Source organism: Monopterus albus, unplaced genomic scaffold, assembly GCF_001952655.1.
Source record: "Monopterus albus unplaced genomic scaffold, M_albus_1.0 scaffold162.1, whole genome shotgun sequence".
NCBI classification, from domain to species: Eukaryota; Metazoa; Chordata; class Actinopteri; order Synbranchiformes; family Synbranchidae; genus Monopterus; species Monopterus albus.
Window position 1 is genome coordinate 692,356 of NW_018128042.1, and position 14,920 is coordinate 707,275.

The 14,920-nt window shown below is 40.9% G+C and overlaps 2 protein-coding genes across 5 annotated transcripts in view; one reads left to right on the plus strand and one right to left on the minus strand.

The window, feature by feature from the left end:
- Nucleotides 1–12: 12 nt before the first annotated feature.
- f3a (coagulation factor III, tissue factor a) lies at nucleotides 13–5,546 on the plus strand. Its single transcript, XM_020615337.1, has 6 exons — nucleotides 13–262; nucleotides 1,386–1,497; nucleotides 2,004–2,197; nucleotides 3,290–3,471; nucleotides 3,559–3,727; nucleotides 4,859–5,546. The coding sequence occupies exons 1-6, from the start codon at nucleotides 196–198 to the stop codon at nucleotides 4,999–5,001; spliced, it is 867 nt and encodes a 288-aa protein (XP_020470993.1). The 5' UTR covers nucleotides 13–195; the 3' UTR covers nucleotides 5,002–5,546.
- Nucleotides 5,547–5,766: 220 nt separating this feature from the next.
- The window catches only part of LOC109968790 (ATP-binding cassette sub-family D member 3), a 19,135-nt gene continuing 9,981 nt past the window's right edge, over nucleotides 5,767–14,920 (minus strand). For all 4 annotated transcript variants that reach the window (XM_020615310.1, XM_020615309.1, XM_020615308.1 and 1 more), the window contains exons 9-23: nucleotides 13,650–13,792; nucleotides 13,501–13,570; nucleotides 12,883–12,952; nucleotides 12,353–12,450; nucleotides 11,850–11,941; nucleotides 11,396–11,487; nucleotides 11,207–11,279; nucleotides 11,052–11,115; nucleotides 10,795–10,872; nucleotides 10,574–10,639; nucleotides 10,049–10,138; nucleotides 9,834–9,953; nucleotides 9,271–9,375; nucleotides 9,101–9,157; nucleotides 5,767–7,499 (exon numbers count right to left, since the gene is read on the minus strand). In XM_020615310.1, coding sequence (XP_020470966.1) covers nucleotides 7,422–7,499; nucleotides 9,101–9,157; nucleotides 9,271–9,375; nucleotides 9,834–9,953; nucleotides 10,049–10,138; nucleotides 10,574–10,639; nucleotides 10,795–10,872; nucleotides 11,052–11,115; nucleotides 11,207–11,279; nucleotides 11,396–11,487; nucleotides 11,850–11,941; nucleotides 12,353–12,450; nucleotides 12,883–12,952; nucleotides 13,501–13,570; nucleotides 13,650–13,792 — 1,296 coding nt within the window. In that variant the 3' untranslated portion in view covers nucleotides 5,767–7,421. The remainder of the gene's footprint in view (nucleotides 7,500–9,100; nucleotides 9,158–9,270; nucleotides 9,376–9,833; nucleotides 9,954–10,048; nucleotides 10,139–10,573; nucleotides 10,640–10,794; nucleotides 10,873–11,051; nucleotides 11,116–11,206; nucleotides 11,280–11,395; nucleotides 11,488–11,849; nucleotides 11,942–12,352; nucleotides 12,451–12,882; nucleotides 12,953–13,500; nucleotides 13,571–13,649; nucleotides 13,793–14,920) is intronic.

Consider the following 14,920-nt stretch of genomic DNA (forward strand, 5'->3'; position numbering starts at 1 on the left):
GATAAATGGAGGTTTGTAGTCAGACTGAAGCGCGACGAAAGGTTCAAGTCCTGCGCGTTCGTGAAACGAGACGAAAGGTTCAAGTCCTGCGCGTCTTTGTGCGCTAACAGTACGAGAGAGAAGGGACTGAGTCTGTTACATTTTACGCACACTTTTCATTTGGATTACTTTAGCTGAGAAGGACCCTAAACCGAGATGGAAATAGAAAGACTCCCAGCAGTTCTCTTTATTGTCTTCTTTCTCTCCACACACTGGGCCTCAGGTGAGTCCAAACGACATCCTAGTCGTCCCAGTAACTTCATGTCCACGCACCCCCAGTAAGGAATGCTGCATTAGTGTCAAACCTGTTCTCAGATTACGTTAAGCACCAAATATTAAGTGTCAGCATTATCAGATTATTGTAGAGTGCGTTAAACGTACAAAACAGACCAAAATCATAAATAGGCGATCCTTCATATGGAATTGTTTTTGTAATAACAAAGAAAATGAGAAAATATAGTCACACGTTGCTGAGTTTACAGTCACTTACTTTTTATATGTAAATCTATTTGCCACACATCTATACTCCGTTTCTGTTACATTTCACTTTATAAACATTTTATTTGGTTTGCTGAGAAATTTGCATTGGTGACAAGTGGTGCAATCAGCAGGTCACTTCACCTATGTGCAGGATACATTAAAACACAAATGGGCACACAGGCTTTTAAGCCCCTGTCTTTAAGAAGAGGCTGCCCACACTGTATGTCTTTACTGAAAAATGTAAATTATGTCTGTCCATACCTGTTTTGACACCTTGAAAAGTCTTGTCTGATCCCTGCTCACTGTGGGACTGTAAATCTGTTATCCACTCTGCTTATCAGTGTCCTGCTCCTTTATGTTCAATCCCATGTGAGGAACTTTGAAGTGATAACATAACATAATGTCCCCTGCTCTGTTGTTCCACTCTGCCAACAGGAAGCAATGACTGATCCTACAACATCTGCTAAGTGGGGGAAAAAAAACAATGTGATTCTCAGAAACTAGGTTTAGCCTGATCCTGTGATCATTTTACTCATACAGTACAAAAGAGGTGCAAGTGTTTGTGGTTGTGCCTGAACAGTCAGCCCTAAAAGGGGTCTTTTATTAACACTGATAAGAAGCATTTCACTCAGCACTTTAAGATCCTCACCTCATGAGTCTGCTGACTGTGACTCTGATGTTGTACATCAAGCTTTTTTCTCTCTGAGTAAAACCTTATATAATAGTTTAGTTAGTTAAAAAGTGTATTTTATACCATATTGATGCGTCATTCTAACTTGATATGGTTTTAACTATTTGAGCTGCAACAGCCCATTCCAGATTTCGAAAGCTGTGAGTATTTAGTAGTGGTATCTTTTATTTTGCAGGCTCCTATCCCCGAGCACAGAATGTCACTTGGAAATCCACCAACTTTAAAACCATCTTGACCTGGGAACCTAAACCGTCAGCCAATTACTCGTACACTGTGGAGTTCTCGGCGTAAGTATTCGATCCAAATGTTTTAGCCTGTTTGAGCAATGCCGTTTAGTCTCAGGCTTACTCATGCAGTTATTTCAACCTCACATTCAGACTGTGTTGAGTGAGGCACACTCCCCTTTGACCAGCTTGTTGTCTAACATTTAAGGAATCATTAGTGGCAACGGGAAATGATAAGAATCTATTATTGACCCGGTAAAAGCCGGAATGTTTAATTTAGGCCAGAAAACTTAAAAACAAAACGATAACTAACAGACCTCAGTGATGAAAAAAGAGAAAAAGGAAACATTAGTTTAAACATCCAATGAAAAATGCCAACAACTCTCATTGCACCACAATATATTCAAATCTCTACATTTTCTTATGCAAATGTGTATCTTGTTTTGAGTAACTGATGCATTCTGACAGGCTTTCTATTGTCTTATTACGCTGTTGTTAGCATTAAATTTAATGCTCGTCTGGTGTATAAGACTGTCCATGTTAAACAGAAGCATGTCAAACTTTTGCAGGGTTGGCAGGGACAGCGAGAGGACCCCTCACTGCATTCGCTCTTCCACAACAGTGTGCGATCTGTCCAGCTCTCTGACTGACCTGAATGCCTACTACACAGCTGATGTCCTGTCTGAACCCCCGATGGGGGCCAGCTCTGACCTCACTGAGTTCCCCTACACCAGCTCGCCACGGTTTTGCCCCTACAAAGAAAGTAGGTTCTTCTGTTGTTTGTCTTTTTTTTTTAAATCAACATAATGTGCTGGAAATAACCACAAGTTAAACTGGGTCAGAGGTCTTCATAGCTCAGCTCTGTCTAACATATTGAGCTTGAAACAAACACTTTGAAACACAGTCTCACTTGGTCTAAACAAATCGAGAATGCAACTCCGTTTATTTGGCTTTACTAGATAACTGTGGTGCAACAGCAAAATCAATAAGTCAAATGTATTTATAGAGCACATTTATAAATAGCAGACATTAAAATGACAGTCACAAATTACAATGAAAGACAAAATTTTAAAAACAATGGAAATAAAATAACAACTGTGTAAATGTATCTTTAGCCAGGATTTATATGTGTGTTTCCAAGCTGAGAGAGGAGCTGTGCACAAGTTACACACGGCAGTGCAATAACATTATTATGTAAATCTTCGGTGACTATGTTAGTCCTCTTAACAAAATGCTCTCCTCTGTTGCACAAAAATTCCAGGTTTACACAGTGAAACCATTACGAACAAAGCAGCTGTGCTCCAGCCCTCTCAAAGCTGTTACTAGTTTCATTTTCAGCAATTTTCACCAGAAATATTAAGTGGAACATTACAGTTTTTTTTAAATGTAGTTATACTGCTTAAATGCAGTAATATTTTGATTTTGGCCTGACTCCCCTATGCTACACTGGTCTATTGATAGTGTTAACCCTGTGCTTCCCTAAGACATGATTACCAACTATCTCAGTTGTGCTTGCTTTCATTATGATCTTCAAAACAGGGATTTAAAATTGGGTTACTAATAATAATAATAATAATCATTAGTAATTAGTTGCTTGTGTTCTTGATCTGTCTAACTTTGTAGTGGTGATGTCATCATTTACACAGAGTACAATAGTAATTCACACTGATGATTCGCATGTTTACAACTGTGAAAATCAGACCCAAGTTGGAATAAAACAAAATGATATTTTAAGTTAATCAAAATGTACATAGAGAGTTATTTAGCTTTTTGGTCTCAAACTGATCTCTGAACAGTCTAGGTTATGTTCAGAGCCACAGTAGATAAACTCTGTCCCCATGTCTCCCCTCCACAGCTAATATAAGCAGCCCTGACTTCAAGCTGGTGGTGAGCAAGGACAAAAAGAAGACCACCCTGCATGTGACTGACCCACTCACCGCACTGTTTAAAGATGGCCGTCAACTAAACATTAGGGATATCTTCTCTGACCAACTGCAGTATAAAGTCACCTATCGGAAAAATAAGAGCACAGGCAAGGTGAGTAACAGCAGACGTCACATTATTGGGTTCAAACACTCATGAACAGGAAGGTACAAACTGTGTTTTCCTTTGTGTTGTCTGCAGAAAGAGCACAAATCTAAGATCAGTGTGATAGAGCTGACTGATCTGGATCAAGGGGTGAGCTACTGCTTCAGCGTACAGGCTTTCATCCCCAGCCGCAGCATCGACAAGCAGCTGGGAGAGATGAGCCAGACCCAGTGCTCCAACGACGACAACCAGTCCATCTTTGAAAGTGAGTCGTGGACAGGGAAGGGATTCAGTTATAGTCATACATCAAGTTGCTGAACCACCAGCTGTCCGCCTGGTACCTCTGTGGCGAAACACACTCGCAGCGGTCGATAAGTGCAGAAGACAGACTGTTTTGATGTTCACAAGCTGTAGCTACAACCTGAAACTTCATTTGTCCTCAAAGATCTGTTTTGCCAAAGATACTGATGACATCAAATGTTAAGTAAATATTTATCTACTGTACACATTAACATCCTAGTTGCTTTGGCACACTTTATATTCCAGCAGCTACTTCTTTCAATTGCTTACTCAAGAGGGGAGGATTCTACCTGAATGACTTGTACACTGAGGTTTGCAAACATTTGAACACTAGAAATTTCACTCACAGGCTGTAGTTTGAGTTACTGAAGGAGACAGGAGCCAGATCAACACAATTCACACGGATGACCTGTTTGGACATAGAAATGATTGACTATTGCCAAAAGGTTGCCCGTTTTTGCATCGCATGTTATGACATGAGCCCTGCGATGGATTGGCGACCTGTCCAGGGTGTACCCCGCCTTCGCCCGATTGCCGGCCGGGATTGGCTCCGGCCCCACCCGTGACCCCATTCAGGGACTAAGCGGTTGACAATGAATGAATGAATGAATGAATGAATGTTATGACATGTTGAAGCAGCACATCAGTGCATGCTATTTAGTTTGCTGGAAAACAGGGCGATGAAGTGCAACTCACAGACACGTTTTGTGTTCTTTATGTCAAGCTATTGCTCTGCCAAGTTCTCATTTTCTCGGTTTTAGCATTGCAGTTCAGGATATCATACAGCACTACACATGTGCTGGAAAGGATTGGGTGTTGCCAAACCTGTCATCACATGTCAACTTCTGTATTCAAAACTAAATGGCAGCATGGATTTGTATCTGCTGCACACTGTGTTCATGTGCAATCCAACAGCACCCTCTTGAGGAAACAAGACAGACTAACTCATGTTGGTTTTGGTGGTAAACCCCAATTAAAAAACTCTTACAATTAAAAAATAAACAAAAATCTGAATGGTGGTAATTCTGTGCGAAGGATTTGTTTTATAGGATGTAATTACTAATAATATGCCATCTTGCCTTGTTTCATCTTCCAGTGTATTCAGTGGGTGTGATTGTTGGAGCCATCTTCTTCATCCTGCTGCTTATTGGCATCATCATCGCCATTGCAGTGTTCTGCTACAGGCGCAGGACGGCGGCTCAGGGAAGTGGGAAAGAAGTGTCACGCCAGGTCATTTAGTGAGTTCTCCATCACACACGCGCACGTCAGTGACAGAACATGTGGTACACCTGACCTGGACCGAGGCCTGTAAAGAGAGGAGGACATTGCTACAGCAGTCCATCGATCCACTGTCAAACACTGGAATCAATTCTTCTTTTAGTTTCTGTGAAACTGCCCCTAAAATTTTAGATGTTTCTTTGTCATTTCATTTCTTTGCTGCAGGAAACACTGACCTAACACTCTTAGTCACGCTTTAGTTGCCCTGCTGAAGCTGCAGTCGTCCTGTCTTGAATTTTATACTTGGTGTGTGGTACCTCTACTGTAGATAAACACTACCAACTGATCTTATTTATTTCATTTTGCAGTTAACTTTCTAACTTGAAATGAATATCATGGGGATGTGTGGGACTGGTGAAAGCAACACTTAATGGTAAAATCATATTTTTGTATGAGTCTTAATTTATTGTTAAATTGAAAATAACATTTGTATATGATGCTGTTTTATACTTGATTGCTGCAGATGATTTTGTTATATAGTGAAAAACCAATAAATATTTTACAGAACACCACCTCTTGTATATAAATATTAAAAAAAAAGTGTCCAGATTCCTGTGTCCACAGGACAGTACCCTCTAATGGTCCAGTGCAGTCCATTAGGGAAGCCCTGTCTTGGCTGCAACACCTCAGTCTATCATCGATTCACTTCTTAACACACATGCACACACACACACACACACACACACACACACACACACACAGTGGAAAGGAAATAAGAGTCCTTAATGAAAATTCATTACTAGTACAGTTTATTTTTTCAGTGAGATCTAACAGCACTGTTATGCGTTTAAATCTATGGGTTAGGCTCCTTTACAGTTTCAAAAATTTTAGTGACTGAATGAAGAGTAGCAATAATATGAGAAAAGCCATCATTGCACTTTAGACCCAGTCCCCAGCTTCACAGAGCTCATGTGAAAATAGTTATCTACACAATTATCAAAAAAGTAGAGACAGAAAAGGTGAATAATGAGATAAGTAGAAAAAGCATCCTAGAAGATTTCACTGCGTTCTGTTTCCTTACTGACATGCCTTTGTTAAATGAAATGCAGCCCCACCTGGCAACAGCAAAATGGAATTATTACAACACTCCTAGAACTTTAACAAAAAAAACATTGGAGAACAAATTAATCAGCTGTTTGGACTGAAAATAAACTCTGACATGATTTCATATTAAAGATAATCATTAGTAAGTCCAGGATTTTGTAGCTTAAAACCCGGTAGGGTCACTGCAAAATTCATCCACATGTTCTTACAATAACAGGAGCTCATTCAAGGGAGCTTTTGGAATTGACTGCTGCCTTTTGACTGACTGCAGAACAGTCTGTATCCCTACTGTGCAGCACAACAAACCTGGTAACAATTAGTATGATCCTACTTTGTGTAACCATTAAAGGTGGGCTCTCTTTACTGCAGAGAACCCACTGAAATTAGCTATGTTAATGTTTTAATGATGGTGTGATTAGGCCTCAAGTCCACACGATACTGGAAGCATGACCTGGCCGTCATACTACATATATCAGGGTCCTTCATGCCAATCACATATCAACTGTGTAGGCATTCTGGCATTCACAACGTGCATTACCCTGTCCCTGTCATAATATACAGGCTCACCGCTACTGGGAGCACTGAGAGCAACGCTGACCAGTGACACTCCTTTCATTAGCATAAATGAAACCCTGCTCCATCTTTCATGTTGTTTTAGTCAAAAAAAAATTTTCTTATGAGAAATCTCTTGGGAGACTGTGTTCTCTTTGGCAAACTCAGATTTTCAAACTCTGAATGTCTGAGCGACTGATATGCTCCAGTTTCCTTAGGACGTAGATCCTGTATGTAGGATGGTTGATAGGGCTTCCCAAGTCAGAAACAAAACAAACGTCCCTCCACCGCCTTACTCGATTCAAAATGTTCATATCAAACAGCTGAGTCTACAGTTGCCTCTGGAAAGGTTTGTTCAGCTCCAGTTAGTACTGTCTGTCCTGTAGTTTTTTTTGTAGTATCACCTTGCGTACAAACTCCAGCATTATCCTGTGCAGGACAGGAGGACACGATACCTGTGGTACCTTGCTTATCTCTACCGGCTGTTACTGCTGGGAGGTATGACTGCATGCACAGATGACTTCCACCATCACTCAGTCATCTCTCACTGGTGTAAAAACACAACCTAGATGTTGGCGATCTAAATTACAGGTGTTTTATACTCACACTGGACTAATTAATGATTAGACAGGAATAAAATGACACTTTAAATAACAAAAAGAAGACAAAGCATACAGAATTACAAATGATTAAAAATATTATTTTCTAGTTTTAGCTACAACCTCTGTGTGATGTGCAAAGAATTAACAAATTGGCTTTATCAGAGCAGTCACTGGGGAGGTCGGTTATGAGCCAAACTCCTCAGTTTCCTCTGTGATGGGCTTGAATTCGTAGTTTCCTCTCCCGTCCATGTGAAGATAAAACTAAGACAGAGATGAAACAATAAAAAAAAGAATGTCACTAAGAGAGAAAGGAGGAGATAAAGATAGCTATGTTCTAAAGAGTCTGAAAGAGACTGAAATCCACTGATTATACCACACAAATGTCTCCATACAGTGTGTCTAGTGTAGACACGTTAAAAGAGTTTCAAAGTAATACAAAAATAATACAAAAGAAAAATATGCTGAAGAATTAAAAAAGTGTAGCCAGCCAACTACTTTGTTTTAAGCATACCAAGAACTGTATTCTGGCAGAATCCAAACCAAGAGTACACAGTTACACATACTCTGTTCTTCAGGCTCTGTGCTTCACATTGACTTTGAAAGAGAAACATGATGCATTCGTCTGAATCTGGACATACACAATGCTCCGCCTTCATCCTGCTGCTTCTGTCAGCAGTGAAATCAACAATAAATGCCAGTGCGCCAGTTCCGCTGGCAGCCATTGCTGTACATGCCCAAGGGTTAACAGAAGCAACACCATGTTTGACAGGTGGTGCTTTGGGCCAGCAGCTGTTCCTTCTGCTTTCCACACTTTCATCTTCCTATTATTTTTTACAGAGGTGAACCTTTGTTTCCTTGGTCCAGAGAACTTGGATCCAGAATTATAGCGGCTTCTTTTTGTAGGTTTTTGTGAACTACACCCTGCTTCTCTGTTTTTGAAGCTCACTAATCGTTTGCATCTTGTGTTTAACCATCAGATGTTTTGGTCATGAGTCCTCTCTTGATCACTGATAAGGAAATATGTAAACCTACCTGCTTGACCTGCTGTGCCAAACAAAAAAAAACAGGCTAAACCACACTTTAAACTAAAATCTAAATCTTCTTCTTCTTCTTTCGGCTGTTCCCGTTAGGGGTCGCCACAGAGAATCATCTGTTTCCACCTAACTCTATCCTCGGCATCCTCTACTCTCACCCCAGTTAACTTCATGTCCTCTTTTAGCACATCCATATATCTCCTCTTTGGCCTTCCTCGTGACCTCTTGCCTGGCAGCTCCATCTCCAACATCCTTCTACCAATATAACCACTATCCCTCCTCCGCACATGTCCAAACCATCTCAGTCTGGCCTCTCTGACCTTGTCCCCTAAACCAACCTGAGCTGTCCCTCTGATGTGCTCATTCCTAATCCTGTCCATCCTGGTCCCTCCTAAAGAGAACCTCAACATCCTCATCTCTGCTACCTTCATCTCTGACTCGTCTTTTCCTCACTGCTACAGTCTCTAACCCATACAGCATAGCTGGTCTCACTACTGTCTTGTACACCTTTCCTTTGATTCTTGCTGACACTCTTCTGTCACACAACACTCCTGACACCTTTCTCCACCCACTCCAACCTGCCTGCACTCACCTCTTCACCTCTTTCCTACACTCCCCATCACACTGGACTGTTGACCCCAAATACTTAAACCCTTTTTGACCTCCGCCCTCTGTAACCTCACTGTTCCACTTCCCTCCCTCTTGTTCATACACATGTAAAACTAAAATCTAAATCTTCTGTGATAAAAACCACAGAGTGCAGTGAAAGAAGTAAATCTGCTGATTTCTTTTGAATTCATAAAAACACGGGTGGCATTCAGTCCTCACCTTGTGGTGCTTCCACAGAGACTTTCTGTGGGACACTGTGAACAAGGTGATGCCCACCTGTGGATCAAGGAAAACACAGCTAGTACTAGTAGAAAACTTAAAAAAAACAAACAAACAAAAAGCACAGTTTCTCAGAGAGGTACTTGTGTATATGATGTTTTGAGTCGTACCGTCTTGCAGTGGCTGTAGATATAATCCTCTACATCCACACTCACTGCACTGGTGCACTCATCCAGAATGGCAAACTGGGGCTTGTGGTAGAACAGCCTGGCCATCTACACAGGTAAACAAACAGTCACACACTCATCACTGCACAATTTAAAGTGAGAAAGTCCTATGTATAAAACCTAACCATAGAGTCCAGTCACATAATACAGAAATGTTTTTAGATGTTCTGCTCTGAGGAGCTCTTTGTTTTAGATGAAGGAGGTGAGTCCAATATACACACGATATACACTGTAGTACAATACTTATCTGCTACGGGTTTCCAGAACAGTGAGTCAGTGGTTCACTCTGTTACCCCATAGTGAGACCGTCCTGGGGTTAAATCAGCTGCCCACATTCAGTTTTACTCTTTCTGTGCAGAATGTGGATGTTCTATGCATGTTATGAGGTTTAAGTGATTCAGCACCCTACTTCAGATGCAGGTGTGATAATGAGCTGGGCTTGTCCCACTCCCACCCCTGATTTCAGATCAGTCGTGTCTGTTGACAGGGGGGCAATGACTACTTACAGCCATCCTCTGCTTCTCTCCACCACTGAGGATGTCCATCCAGTCCTGGACTATGTCCCAGCCGCCCTCTCTGTCCAGGATGTGCCCCAACTGAACATTGTCCAGGTACTCCTTCAACACCTGGAGGTACACAGTCAAGATAATAATGGATGTTAGTATAAACATGTAGACAAAGCAGGTGAAAGTGTGACATGTGTGGGAATGTGTTGTCCCACCTCATCAGAGATGCCTTTTTTTCTCTGTTCTTCAATGGTGTCAGGGTAAATAACTTGGTCCCTCAGAGAACCCAGAGTCATATAGGGCCTCTGGACAAAGACAGCACAGTCAGTCAAACTGACATTTGCATTAACTCTGATCACATCCACATAGTTACAATCATTCACACCTGGAAGCCCAGTGCAACAACCGGCTGACCTGCTGGCCACAGAGGTTAGGGGCCTTTACTCAAGGGCCCCATAGTGGTGTTGATGAGGGAGGAGCAAGCACTGCTTTTTTTAATTGAAATATAAATTTGGTATATTCTGTAAAGTGCCACCTAAATATTACAATATATTTATTTTAGGGCTGTCAAAATTAATGCAATAAAATTAATGGCACAATTTTTTTTGATGTGCGATTAACACATGCACATTCTGTGATTATGAGCCTCACCCTGCCCCATAGTCTGGGAAATCAGGAAGTTATGCAGCAGCAGAAATGAGCAGAAACGGAGGAAGTTTGGTGGAACAGAGGATCTTTACCTGTGGAACATAGAAGAGCTTCCCTCTCTCAGGTTTTGTCAGCTGTCCTCCAAACAGAGGCCACAGCTATTAAAAAAAAAAAAAATTATAACTGCTTTATACACCAAAGAAAAAAACAACGCATATAACATACTGTGTGTACAATACTTTACTGAGCACACTGATTAACTTCCTAATTAACCACCACTAAGTGGAAGGACAATCCTGCCCAGGTTTCTCACCTCTCCAAGCACCCTGAACAGAGAGCTCTTTCCACAGCCGTTTGGTCCACACACCAGAACATTGGTACCAGACCTTACCTTCAAAGAACACAGAGAGATGTGGGACTACTCATTCAGACAAAATAGCATGTCTGTACAATTAAAAATAAAAAACTAAACCAAAGCTGAACTCATGTTCAAACAAATCTATGCCTTCCAATGATCAATTTAGTCAATCACAGCCAAATATATGGAAATGAAAGATGTGAGAGCTTTACCTCAAATGTGAGGTCTCTGATAAGGATGTCTCCATTGGGTGTCACTAGTGGGGTATGGTCAAATCTGCAAAAGAAAAAAAGTCACTTTAAACTCATGAAAAGAAGAGTAAACCAAAACTGTGCAGGTACATTCCAGTGCCAAAAATGAGACCTACTTGATGATGTAATCTCTATTGATTATTTGGCCACTTCCAGGTACCAGCATGAGATTCTCTGCAGGGTCTGAGTCTAAGGTGAATGAAACAAAAAATCAGTTAAGATGTTTGGCTGCACAGCTCCAGTTATCTCAGGTGAAAACTAATTTCTGTGACATGTATTTCTTTGCAGTTAGGAGTCATGTATACCCTTCTCCTGCTGGGAGACCATGGTGCGTTCGTATTTGCCAGTGTTCAGCTCCTTTAGGACTTTCATCAGTTCGGTGATACGAGCTGTGAATCTGTTACAAAATATAATAACAGTCAGAAGCATTCTTTGACTCAAATATCTGAATGTAAGAGCTGTAACAATTAACAGAGCTCCATCAATTTAACTGGAATCTAAAGAGTGACCCATTATAGGGATGACAGAAGGACAAAAGTCCAGATCACTTTGAAAGAAGTGATCTGCAAACACCTTTCAAAAAGCCTCAAAGATAAAGTTTGTCTATCCCATGGACCTAGCTGCAGGTCATAAAATACCACCAGGATGTTCAGAATCTGGACCAGCAACTACTATGACACATCATTTGGTTTAGATCACGTTTTACTTTCTAAAAATTATTTTAGTTTCACCTTTATTTTACTATTGTACAACCCTCACCCTGAGAGGCGGGTCATCTCTCGGCCGGCCAGCACAATCCTGCCCAGGGCCTGGGACATTCTCAGGAGCATCCTTCCACTCTGGTAGTAGTCCTACAGGTCACACAGGTCCAGTTACCTTAGTAACACCTCATAGCCTCACAGCATTGCTGCAAAGGCATCATTAAAACAAGCTGTGCTCTTGTATGTGTGTTATTCTACCATTATTATTCTTCATTTTAAGTTGACACAGCTGTCAGTACCATATTCCTGTATGCTGATGCAGTTCTATGCGCTGAATGGTTTGATATGGCTTTAACATACATTTTATGTTAAAAATCAACTTGCTGGTACTTAAAACTTAACACTGTATTAGTATCATTTAAAACCCTAAAGGGGCATAATCTGCACTGTATTTCTGTTTTTAAGTTTCAAGTTTGAATTTACCGCCAATAACCGTTGACTTGAGTTCTCTGTGTACGTGTGTGTGTGTGTGTGTGTGTGTGTGTGTGTGTTGTCTCTGACCTCTAGAAGCTCAGAATGTGTGCTGTGCAGATGTCGGGGCTGAGACAGGTTTAGGAACGGCCGGCTAACCACCAGGTAGCCCACCACAGTGGCCAGGTCTGCAGAGGAACAACATGTGGATGTTAAGGAACAGAGGCCGACATAAGTAACTACTCAGGTTTTTAGATTAATAAGGTTCGCACAAACATTTTACTGCTTGTATTTGCACAAACTCCACAGATCCTCCGTCATACAAACAGACAAGGGTAGTAGCCTCTCACTACTGTTGCTACTGAGTCCCTTTTTATGCTAAAGTCATAGTAGTGCTGGCAATGATTTGTCTTCCTTAAAAAAACATTATGTAAACTTAAAGAAAACTTTAAAATTTTATAAAATTGTATGAAAAAAATCTAATTCAGTAGCTGAAATGCTGTGTTATATAAATATATATTAAATTTTCTTATTTATTTACCGTTTAATAATATATTTATCTTTGTGTTTTGCTTGCTGAGTCAGTATTGTCAGCTAGCATAAGACAGACATCTACTTACACTTGGCAATTATGCTGTCGACAAATCCCATTGAGAAGCGAAAGAAGATGAAGTTATGCAAGTGGTCCACCTGGATGACAAAATAAACATTTTCACAATCTGAAGAAGGAAAAACACAGGAATGAGGACTTTGTTTGTCCCGCATAGAATGATTTTGGGGATGCCTTCCAAGGTTGTCTACTCTCACTAAAAAGTTTCCGAGTGTCTGTTCCTTTCACAGTATAAAGGGTAAAGTGCAGATGATGTTTAGAGGTACTTTTGTAATGTTTCCAGCTGTTTTCAAAGTTTGTAAAAGCACCGAATGTAGCTGTTGGGTGTGTAGCACAGCCTTTTAGTAAATGATTCAAAGGCTAAGGATTTTATCTGTATGAAAACTTTGTTTCTGCTCACTTTCAGTAGTTTACTGCCACACCCTGCTGTGGTGATGTAAATGAGTACATCAAGAAGGTACAATAAAGCACTCCCCTGACTACACCCACCACACAATGCCAACTGTGGTCAAAGGTGACTGGGGGGCTAGTCATTCATCTCTGGTGTAAATGATTCACATGGTCCCTTTGTGGATTCTAAGAACACACATTCGTACCTTGTGGGAAACACGGCTAAACTGATACCCACCAGTTTCCTGAATGTGGCGAGGATAGTCTGTTTTTCCCTCGTGTTTCCATTGTAGAAGGCAATCTCCTCACTGCAGGAAGAATACAATAAATACATGCACTGCAGTAAAACATATGTACAGCAGTTTGAGCAGCTGCTGATGAGTTTACCTGTTGGTAATAAGGCGAGAGTTGACATAGCGGTACTCTCCCTCATAGCGCTGCTCGGTGACTGTCATCTTGCCTATGGGTCTCCTCAGTCTGGTCAGGAACAGCCCTGAGATCAACAGGTAGCTCATCATGATGGTTGGGCCCTAGGTAGCCGAGGGGAGGTGGACACAGTGAAAGCACATCCTGTTTTGCACTCAGGGAAAGACCATAATGACATAAAATACATTTGCTTCCTGATTAAATTCAGGGAACAGCTTATTGAAAAGTGTAAAAAAACAGAAAAACACTTGTATACAAAAAAAAAAAAAGCGATAGTATAGCATATACAGTAATAGAAGAAAATGTAATCTACTTTGAGGGGTCACTCCCATTGTTGCAGTACCAAACAAATTCTCCCCTTGTTCACTACTCATGTTTCAGGGTTCAGTTGTTTTGTTGAGTTTTAAAACAGCAGCTAGAAGAGCAGCTTGCACTCTAACAAAAAGAAGTGGACCTTTATACATCAGTAAAAAACATGTGCCCCATAGCACAGTGTATTAAAAGGGTGAGGCTACAGTTGGAGTATCACGCAAGATCCCAAAACACATCTTCTCCAAAACAAGCTGAAAAATGTGAAGAATGGTCACTGCTTTCACATCTGTATTCACATCTCATGGAAAAGCACCTGGAAGCTCAGATGATGCTCAGATAACAAAACAACCATCTTAACCCCGAGGTTAAAATAATCACAATCATAATAAACAAAGTACAGAAATTAACTTCTTCTGCAAACCAACTGCATTTACGAAAGCACAACACTTACTGTCGAGGGCATATGGAGATAAAATACTATCAAAAATGTTACAAATGCGTGTTTAACGTTTTGTCTGTAACAAGCGATTTGTGTGTGTGTGTCATGAGGATCACAAATGCGTGCTGCGCAATCTGCACGTATAAAGCCATTTGTGTGTGTGTGTCATGCTGTTCACAAATGCATGCTGTACAAACTGCACATAAAACACATTTTACAAATGCTTAAAATCGATTTTTTGTGTGCAGTTCTTTAGAAAGTACGTACACATGGTGACCTACGCATGCGTGGATCGTCTAACATACACGAATCACCTTCTGCGCACACACGGATTTTTGAGAGTGTTTTTCCGCACTCTCAAAAGTCCACGATCCACGAATGTACGGTGCGTTTAAGGACACGTGGAAAACTCGGACATCAGAGTTTCCAAACCTGTTTCCCAAACAAAAGTATTTACACAACGCTATTCCAAATGGACATT

Bases quoted from the DNA above. Each gene is read 5' to 3' on its own strand.
- f3a (XM_020615337.1), top strand. From the start codon at position 196: ATGGAAATAGAAAGACTCCCAGCAGTTCTCTTTATTGTCTTCTTTCTC. The intron at 1,498-2,003 runs GTAAGTATTCGA...AAACTTTTGCAG, and splicing joins TACACTGTGGAGTTCTCGGC to GGTTGGCAGGGACAGCGAGA. The intron at 3,728-4,858 runs GTGAGTCGTGGA...TTCATCTTCCAG, and splicing joins CAACCAGTCCATCTTTGAAA to TGTATTCAGTGGGTGTGATT.